Source organism: Eupeodes corollae, chromosome 1, assembly GCF_945859685.1.
Source record: "Eupeodes corollae chromosome 1, idEupCoro1.1, whole genome shotgun sequence".
NCBI classification, from domain to species: domain Eukaryota; kingdom Metazoa; phylum Arthropoda; class Insecta; order Diptera; family Syrphidae; genus Eupeodes; species Eupeodes corollae.
Window position 1 is genome coordinate 10832817 of NC_079147.1, and position 11013 is coordinate 10843829.

At 34.9% G+C, this 11013-nt stretch overlaps 1 protein-coding gene across 1 annotated transcript; it reads right to left on the reverse strand.

Moving 5' to 3' along the window:
• Positions 1-508: 508 nt before the first annotated feature.
• On the reverse strand, positions 509-2473 carry LOC129940887 (phosphatidylserine decarboxylase proenzyme, mitochondrial). The gene has a single exon (XM_056049408.1). It carries the CDS (start codon positions 2232-2234, stop codon positions 951-953), a length of 1284 nt encoding a protein of 427 aa, XP_055905383.1. The 5' UTR covers positions 2235-2473; the 3' UTR covers positions 509-950.
• Between the last annotated feature and the right edge of the window lie 8540 nt (positions 2474-11013).

The following is an 11013-nucleotide window of genomic DNA, read 5'->3' on the forward strand; positions in this document are numbered from 1 at the left end:
GATTTTTGCCAGGCAATTTTCTCATAATATTAAATATTAAAAACGATTGCTTATGTTTTTCAATGCAATATTTGTATTTACATTTTTGTAACCAATTAACGTGTTTGTTAAAGAAAAAAGATCTTGGCCTACTTTAAAGTCCTTCCCCTCTAGCGAGGTCTTTGTTGACACAAATAACTAAAGGAATAAGGAAGTGTCTCGCATAAACAACATTTTTCAGCAATCGGACAAAGTTCAAACTACTTTTTACCACACACAAGGCTATTAGTCATTAAATTTGTTGATAGTTCATAATTTTATTTTGTATGATATCGCTTTTCATTCATAAACGTAAACAATGAACAAAGTAAACAACGTCAATGAAGTTTATCATTAAACAGCAGCAACAACAACAATAATCCCTCCTCCTAAACCGCAACATTAACATTCGAAGGCCACATTAACTTCGTTTTCTCTCAAACAAACATCATCAATAAAAACCAAGAAAACAAAATACTCCATTATTGGATACATTTTTAAATCATCAAAACAAAATTTATTCCAAATAATAAGCGAAAAAGATTATAAAATAAAATAATAATAAATAATTTCTATTTGATAACAAAATTAAGGAAAAATACTCGAATGAGACTTACACTGGAAGTTTTATCAGCGTTTGTTTCGTTTTTTCTTCTCGAAATATTCAAAAAATAAAATAAAATAGAAACGTTTTGAAATCTATCTAGTATCACGAAAAATGTACAACAACAACAATTTTCTTTGTACCTTACAAACTAGAGAAATACAAAGCACAAGTAAAAAAATACATGCAGCATTCTAATGCGCTGTGGCGAGTGTGGTCGACTCTTAGAGTGGACAAACCAAACAGCTTCAGAATGGCCTAAGGATTAATCTTCTGGAAATATTGATGCATTTCCACACAAAACGCCAGACGTTGACGGAGGAGGTGGTTACTTCTTCTGCACATAGCCGAGAGGTTCTCCCATGCGAATTGTTTGTCCCTCTTTTATGTGGAACTTGAAGTCCTTGGGTGCTTCGAACAGCAACACAACTGTGCTGCCCATGTTGAATTGTCCGAGCAGGTCTCCCTTGCCTAGCTTGGTGCCTTCTGGCAGCTGGAGTTCCTCAAACTCGGAGCAAGTCTTGTGCGAACCGACCTTCAGGCCGACCCAGCGGTTGGTCTTCAGTTGCTCGTCGACGTAGATCTTCACCGATCCGACGTTCGTGGCTCCAACAGCGGTGAAGCTGAAGAATCCGTGTAGCCATTTGCCAATGTACAGAGCTCTCTCGTTGACACAGAAAAGCCCAGGCAGCCAGGTGGCTATCTTGGGACTGACTGATAGCAGTTCGCCAGTGAAGTGGCGACGGATCTGGGGTTCCCAGTCGGCGGGCGAGTGGAAGCGGTGGTAGTCTCCTGGAGCCAGATATATCACGCACTGGAAGATCGCCGTCTGCTCGTTTTTGTTCATACGGATGGCCTCAGCATAGTCGGCGGCAACAGAGCTGTCTTTGCTCTTGACCCAGCTGTTTGGCCCGAGGAATGAGTCGATTCGGTAGTTGATTCCCTTCACCTGCTCCACCACGGACTCTGAAGCCGTGCTAAAGTGCAGGACCTTTCCGTCGGCCGGAGACACCAAGGCACAATGAGGATCCACCACACGCGCTCCCTCCTTCAACGGCCGTGTGAAGAACTCCGCTAAACTTTCATAGTGCGTGAGATCCGAATGCAGAGCCTCTTCCAAGTTCACACCAAAACTATTCGAGTACCAACCGTAGACAAATGGACGCAGGTTGGTGGGAATGTAGCAACTCGCCAGCCATCCCCAGCAGCGACTGATGATACGCAATGGAAGCGAGCAATACACCTTCGTCTGGAAGTCCGACGCAGTTCTGGGCAGGTTCTCTTTTTGTACTTTATTGCGATGCCATTGCCATTCGATGGCTCCAAATACGCAAAATCCCATCGGCGCCCATCGCAGCAACAGTCCGCTCCAGCTGAACCAAGGATTACGCAGTCTTTTCAGTGAGCTCTCTTTGTTCGTCGCGATTGTGGCGCTGGACTTCTGTTGGATCTTTGTCCCGCTTATCAGCGAGTCGACTTTGCTGTCTTGGGGTTTTGTCGTCAACGTACGACGGAATGTCCAGCGCACTGGCCATTTGGTTTGTTTTTGAGCTTCTCGAAGATTTCCAGCTTTTATGAGAAATCTCCCACGCGGAAGGAAATAGGAAACCATGATTCTCTCGGTGAAAAACAAAGACGCAATGGTCTAACGAAAAAAAATAAAAATTGAAAGAAAATAAAAAAAAGGTTGAGGAAACTTTTAGGCAGGTGTTTTTCGAGTCAGTGCTTAATTGATAAATTATTTTTAATGGTAATTGCGATTGCGAGTAGTTCGAGAATAGCAAATTTTTTTATTAGCAGTAAATTCGACCTTCATTCGATAACAGAGAAATACAAATAAAATTAAATTAAAAAAAAAATTACTGAGGGATTTTGAGGTTTGGGCATTTGACAGCACAGGGGCATTCGTCTCGTTTCTAGAAAAAGTGGTGAGTTTGGAAGAGTGCATTCAGCTAAGGAAAAAGTACTTTTTTATTTTTATACATTTAAATTTTTCGGTTTCGAAAGTAAAGATGAAATCGGAAATATAAAGATTTTAAATTTTATTGTACGAAAAATGAGCACAGCGACGGTGCCTTCAACAATTAACAGTGTGCTTCTCAGCAAATATTATTTAAATGCATTAAAAACAATACCGTCTCCTTATTCAGAATTACTGAAATGCGAGGTTATCCATTTTGCGGCAAAAAAATAAAAAAAACATGACGAAGGTTATTTTTTAAGTGCTCAAGAGTTAAAGGTTTATCTGCATAAACACAGTCTTTTACGTAGCCCCACAAAAAACCCAGCGTTATCAAACCGCATGATCTTGGTAGCCAGTTGATATTGCCACGACGACGAAAAATTATGCGGCCCTGAAATGTCTCTTGCAATAAAGCGATATTCACTTGATTTGTGTGGCATGTGGCACCGTCTTGTTGAAATCACCTATCCCCCAAATCATATCTATCATTGTTTCCGAAGAAGTGAGTTCCAATCACAGCAGTGGCTTTTTGTGGATATACTGGCCTCAGCAATATGAGCAAAACGATGATGCAATCTCTTGATCTGTAACCAATGCAGTCTGTTGAAACTTCTTCACAATTTTATGTGTGACAGAATACAAAAACAATATCTGGCTGTGACAGAATAACCATTTTTGTAGTAGGTTTTTTATGCCTTGTGCGATAGTTAAGCGATTCATTTTCGTAAATGTCAAACTTTTGACTGAAAAAAATGGGTTTAAAAACTTAGTTCGACAGATGTCAAATTCCAGACTACTCACTCAATGCCTAACGTTGAGCAATGGGTTGACAAAAAAAACATACTTCAATAATAGTTTTCTTCTTCCTTATTATTTTTGTGCAATATTTTAGCTGACTTTTTGGCAGCTTTACTAATTCCTTTGTGATTCTCCGAAACGTTCTTCCAACATTCTGCAATTTACAGAAAGTGGAATAACGGTTAAAAAAGGGTAATTACTTTTGAAAAAACCTCCATCCATAGTTTAACAATCCTCAACTTCTCTCCTTCCTTAGATTTGTTGAAACTTACATTTACAATATGGTTCTTCAGAACCTCTTGGTTTCATTGTTTACGGGTCTATTGTTGTACTTTTAAAAATAACTTCAAATTCAATTTTCTCTCTTTTTTGAAAAACGTTAAAATTTAACTACTTCGGTCAAATTTCAAACTGTCAAAATTTAACCAAACGTCAAGTTTTAAGCAACATTTAAACACCATTCGGAAATGGCCTTAAAAATATGTCTTCCATTGTTGCTGGTGCTCTTGATGTTCCTGTTTTAACCTTACCCCTTAAAAGGCTTTTGGGATCATAAATTTGAAACCGTATATACCAAAAATCAATAAAGAGAGTCTAAAAATAGAAAGTGGTTGTAGGATTGTACGGGGGCATGGGAGATTATATTTTTAATTTTAGCAGGAATTCCCATGAATTCAAAACTTATCGTATTGCGTTGAAGGATATGAGCCGTCTTGTATTTTTAATAATTTCTTTTGTACATTTGGAAATAAAATTTGCATTTTACTGCTTTAAACTTTGTTGTTAAAATCATTACTTTTGATCGAGGACTGGACCAAGAGCATAATATGAATATGAAATCCCTATTCCAATCTCTCAGCTCAAATTCATCCACTTTTGACAAATAGTCGATGCGAGGATTGTCATACGAGCCATCAAACTTATACCTTTAAGTTGTATAAGGCTAGGCGCGCACATGCAACTTTTAGTTTCGAAACTGTTTGGTTTCTAATCTGAGCACTATAGACTTATACGAGAGTCCGCGCACATGCAGAAACCATTCGGTCGCCCATTCGAGCAACTTTTTAGTTTGTGTTTTGACACAAACTAAACGATCACCCCAAACCAATTCCTTAGTTTGTGTCACAAGGAATTTTAGGTAACTGCACGCACATTCAACTAAATCGTTGAACAATTTTCTTTAAGTGCAAGAGAGAAAAAAAATGAGTCAATGTTTTCCTTTCACAAAAAATTCTGAGGGAAGAGTACCACCTTACATCTCAATTTCACTAGTTTTCTCTTTCATACATTGATTGCGAAAATTTATTAGTTGCTTAAACCCATAAAAAATGTCTGTATCCTACTATGATACACGTAACTGCGCGCACATGCAACTAAATAGTTTCTTTGGTATGCATGTATTAGTGCATTTCAGTCGAATGATTCTTTAAAGTGTGACGAGGCTAGTAGGATACTTCCATACGCGCAGAATAACATATCCTTCTCGTAAGTTTGTTTTCATAATTTAATTTGCTACTTTTTGAACGTCAAATGTATTTATGCACTGAAAGGCGATGGTCATTATTATTTGTAACTCAAAACAAAAAACATTTTTTAATTTTTTTTATTTTCAGATTATTATGTACTTCAATCAAGTGCGTCATCGTTTAAAAAATGGAATAAAGCGCAATTATTTCAAATGAAGTTTCGCGTCTCACAAATGGGAATGTCAAGAGTAAAACAACGCTGTCGCCGTGGAATGCTATCAACCAGACTGCAAATGGAAATGTATACAATAAAGAGTAACATAAACAACACTGAAACGGAAAAGCACCCACAGGAGCAGCAGTATCAGGACGAGGAGGATTCTATGATGATCCTAATCGGAGCAAATCTTCATTCGAAAAGGATCCTCTACACACAGCCTTCCTAGTATATCTTGGCCTTTACCTTTCAATTGATCAATCAATTGATGTGTGTGAAAATAATCGAGAGGTAAGATGACGATTTGAATCGATTTGAAATTCACGAACTGACAGACTGAGTCTGAAATTCCGTTTTTTTCCAGGGCTATGTTACGCTATACGATGCCTTCGAGGGCTTCTATTCAGGGTGTGCATATCGGAAGGTCCGAGATTGCTGGAATTTCCCAATTTGCGGATCGCATTACCAAGGATTACGGTTGGACATTTGAGTTCACTTTAAAATAAACAAGATGCTTGAACAGCGTTGCAGAACAGACGCCTTGGCTTTAGGCAGTCCTCGTTGTGAAGTATGTTGGAGTGTTCGATTGTCCGAAGTTATTGCATTGAAAAAGAAATACAAACCTTATTTGTATTTGTATGAGACGCATAGTGTGGTAGCGATGGGACCAAATGGTCGCGGTATTGTCGACTATTATGGCGCCGATCCAAAAGATGTTGATATTCTAATGGGAAAATTTAAAAAGAGCTTTGGCAGTGCTGGTGGTTTTATTGATGGAACAAAGATAAAGATTTATTAATAGGTGTCAATCGTATCCAAAACAAATTCATTGTTTTTAAATATTTTTTTTTCTTGGTGGTCTGTTAAATATTTGGTTTTATAATAAACAAATATAATTCTTTTCTGTTCTAAAATATATTAGTTATCCCAAGCGTTCACTTTGAGTCGAATATTATTTGATTATTTATTTGTAAAATGTGAATTATATAAATTTTATTATTTTATTTTACAGAGCTGTACGACACAAACTTTCCGTAAGGTAGCGGTTGTTGGAGTTGGGTTTCCTGCCACTCCAATTGTGGAAGGACGTACATATACGCTTAAGAGCAGTTTGATTATGCCTTACAAGTGATTGATGAAATAAGTGATTCAGTAATGAGTTGGCCTAAAGCATTCATGTAAAGTAGGAAATTCTAATCCGATTATTTATTAAGTTAAAAGGAATAAATAAATAATAATAAATAAATGAATAAGGTCATTTTATAATTCGTTTAATAAGAATTTCATTTATTTGATGTATCTTTCCATATATATATAAGTATAAAGTTAGTTACTAAAGATCTATTATATTTCTATCAATTAAAATAAATAAGTAAAGCAAAATTGAAAGATATTTTATTTTCATCGCAGTAGAAAAAAGCGGAGGTCTAGATAAATTTTTTGAAATTGCCCTTTTACAAGGCGTTGTGAGTTCAAAGGGTGAACCCAATATTGCCTTTTGATTGCAGGTTTATTCCTTCTTTTTAATTCAAACGCACATATGAGTGCCATTTCGTAAAAATCCATGCCTAGAAAATTTAATTGCCTTTCAAAAAACAAAAAATATATTTTATATAATTTTGTAATTTTTTTCTACTCTTTTCTTTCATAAGCAAAAGAGTAGGACAAATTTGAAACTATTTTGTTTCGTGTATATGAGATAGAAATAGTGAATAAATGTTTTCTGTGTATTGGTTTATTTCGTTGATTACTTTTGGAGTTGCTTATGTGCGCGATGTTTGGGCAACTGACGATCAAACTATTTGGTTTCGAAAAAGTTGCATGTGCGCGCCTAGCCTAAGTATACATTTCATCTAAAGATTTGTTAATAATTTAACGATATTCACCAAAAAGCCGTTTGCAATGAAAAACAACTATAATCTTTGTTTTGACATATTTAGAATATTAAAAAACTTTAGAAATGCTTTAAATAATTTTCATAAGGTCTTTCTGTAAGAAAGAGCAAATATTCAGGTTCTTCAGAAGAAACCTTGAATAAAAGATCACCAATTTAAGTTGAATTTTTAAATTCCTTTAAACTCGTGTTCAATTTCATCTTTTTCTTTGACTCATATAAATACTGTACAGTTTTCTAAAAGTGGTTTTTTAAGATCTTAAAAAATTAAAAAATCTATTCTTATAAGTGAATTTGCTTTGGATGCTCTAGAAATGACATTTAAAGACGAATTTAATGAATTTTAGTTAAAATAATAGCTAATTGAATGTGTCATGTCTATTATTTTAATATGAAAGCTTTGAATCTCTCGAGAAAAGTGTAATCTGTGACTGACAAACACTTTAGTTTCTTCCTAACTTATTTGTGTAGCCTAATATGTTTTTCTGCAAAATATGGTCGGAAGAAAGCATGCCCAATTAGTGGAATCTCAGAATAGTTTGGCCGATACATAAAAAAGGAGACCCTCTAAATTGCGCTAACTACAGAGGCACCAGTCTCATTGCGTATAAGATCCTCTCTGCCATATTATATGAACTTTTGAAGAGTGATTGGTCCTTATCAGTGTGGCTTCAGACCAGGAAAGTCCACTATCGACCAAATATTCACACTACGGCAGATCTTGGAAAAAACCCAGGAGCTTCAAATCTATACCCACCAGCTCTTTTTCGATTTTAAAGCCACGTATGACAGCATCCATAGGAAAAAGAGCTCTACATGTCTAGTTTTGGCATCCCTGTCAAACTTATCCGTTTGTGCAGAATAACGAATGAGAATTCACGATGCTCTATCAGGGTCGGAAAGGATCTTATCGATGCATTTGGTGTCAAAAAAGGTTTTAGACAAGGCGATGCACTGTCATGCGACTTCTTCAACATCGTTCTGGAAAGAATTGTGCAAAACTCAACCGGCAAATACGCAGATGATATTGACATAATTGAAAGATCAAAGCGTGATGTCAGTGGAGAGTTTTGATCATTGCGACGAAAGCGAAGAAGATGGGTTTAGTGGTCAATGAGGGCAAGACCAAGGTGATGGTTATTATTATTTGTAACTCAAAACAAAACATATTTTTTAATTATTTTTATATTCAGATTATTATGTACTTCAATCAAGTGCGTCATCGTTTAAAAAATGGAATAAAGCACAATTATTTCGAATGAAGTTTCGCGTCTCACAAATGGGAATGTCAAGAGTAAAACAACGCTGTCACCGTGGAATGCTATCAACCAGACTGCAAATGGAAATGTATACAATAAAGAGTAACATAAACAACACTGAAACGGAAAAGCACCCACAGGACCAGCAGTATCAGGAAGAGGAGGATTCTATGATGATCCTAAACGGAGCAAATCTTCATTCGAAAAGGTTCCTCTACACGCAGCCTTCCTAGTATATCTTGGCTTTTACCTGCCAATGATATTGGGCTACATCAATCAATTGATGTGTGCCCCAAAAGTAGCTAAAGAAAATAATCGAGAGGTAAGATGACGATTTGAATCGATTTGAAATTTACGAACTGACATACTGAGTCTCAAATTCCATTTTTTTTCCAGGGCTATGTTACGCTATACGATGCCTTCGAGAGTTTCTATTCAGGGTATGTCTAGCGGAAGGTCCGAGATTGCTGGAATTGCCCAACTTGCAGTGTCCCTGGGGGGGGGGAAGGGGTAAGTAACTCTCAAAGATCGCATAACCAAGGATTACGGTTGGACATTTGAGTTCACTTTAAAAGAAACAAGATGCTTGAAGAGCGGTGCAGAACAGACGGGTTGGCTTTAGGCAGTCCCCGTTGTGAAGTATATTGGAGTGTTCGATTGTCCGAAGTTATTGCATTGAAAAAGAAATACAAACCTTATTTGCATTTGTATGAGACGCATAGCGTATGGTCGCGGTATTGTCGACTATTATGGCATCGATCCGAAAGATGTTGATATTCTAATTTGAAAATTTAAAAAGAGCTTTGGCAGTGCTGGATTTATTAATAGGTGTCAATCGGATCCAAAACAAATTCATTGTTTTTAAATATTTTGTTTTTTTTTTTTTCTTGGTGGTCTATTAAATATTTGTTTTTATAATAAACAAAAATAATTCTTTTCTCTTTTAAAATATATTAGTTATCCCAAGCCTTCGTCGAATATTATTTGATTATTTATTTGTAAAATGTGAATTATATAAATTTTATTATTTTATTTTACAGAGCTGTAGGTCGTACAGAAACTTTCCGTAAGGTAGCGGTTGTTGGAGTTGGGTTTCCTGCCACTCCAATTGTGGAAGGACGTACATGTACGCTTAAGAGCAGTTTGATTATGCCTTACAAGTGATTGATGAAATAAGTGATTCAGCAATCAGTTAGCCTAAAGTATTCATGTAAAGTAAGAGATTCCAATCCGATTATTTATTAAGTTAAAAGGAATAAATAAAAAATAATAAGTAAATGGATAAGGTCATTTTACAATTCGTTTAATAAGAATTTCATTTATTTGATGTATCTTTCCATATATATATAAGTATAAAGTTAGTTACTAAAGATCTATTATATTGCTATCACTAAAAATAAATAAGTAAAGCAAAATTTAAAGGATTTTTTATTTTCATCGCAGGAGAAAAAAGCGGAGGTCTAGATAAATTTTTTGAAATTGCCCTTTTACAAGGCGTTGTGAGTTCAAAGGTTGAACCCAATATTGCCTTTTGGTTGCAGGTTTATTCCTTCTTTTTAATTCAAACGCACATATGAGTGCCATTTCGTAAAAATCCATGCCTAAAAAATTTTATTGACTTTCAAAAAACAAAAAATATATTTTATATAATTTTGAATTCCAACAATATATGTACTCTATTCTTTCATAAGCAAAAAAGTAGGACAAATTTGAAACTATTTTGTTTCGTGTATATGAGATAGAAATAGTGAATAAATGTTTTCTGTGTATTGGTTTATTTCGTTGATTACTTTTGGCGTTGCTTATGTGCTCGATGTTTAAGCAACTGACGATCAAACTATTTATTTTCGAAAAAGTTGCATGTGTGCGCCTAGCCTTAGCTTTAAGAAATTTGGTTTTTCCTATTAACTTTAGGTTTAGCATAAATTAGGTAGCTTTAAGTATTTTAAAATTTCGATTAATTTTTTCTATATTTTGTTTCTTACTGCTTTTTTTATAAATTTAGATTTAAACTATACTTTATATTTAATAAAACTTTTAACATTTATATTTACTAGGTTTTTTACTGTTCGCTGGGTAAGAAGCATTTAGATTGTGTATTAGCTTTAAAAATTTATAAGTTATCTTTCAACTTAAACTTAAAATTACTTATGTTTTAAATTATAAAAAATTGGAAGATTTTTGGTTCCGTTCCAACATTTGGCTATAAATTTTAACCTTTCTTAAATAATCTTGCTTTTCTTCTTTTCTTTGGTTTTTTTATCTGCTGCGTCAATTTTTTTTATAAAAATCCTTAGATAAGAATTAAAATCTAAAAGAACTAATACACAAAATTGAAATGCTAAATTTTGTTGTTAGCATAAGAAAATGGTATTTTAAAAAATAGTACTAACGTAGGTAAAATAAGTTTTCGACTAAAAATCTTGTACGTAAACTGATTTTGTAGTCAAACTTACTAATTTTTAGTTGATTTTTTAGAAAAATTCAATCGAAATTTTTTTTTATGAAAAACAAAACCAACAAAAAGCTAATAAAATGGTTTTCGACAAGTGTTATGAGAAGGAAGAAAAACATAAGTCACATTTTAGAAAAATCGACAGACGACCACGAATTGAAAGTTTTCAGAGTGCGTCGTATCCTAGCTTCTTTTTTATTATTAAAATGAATGTTCTTATGGAACAACACTGGTTTAGTTAGCTTAATGCAGTAAAACATTTCTTAACTCACCACATATATAGATCTGAACGCACCCTTCCCAGCCGCCCATCTATCCTCTACGTTTATCAATGGAAGA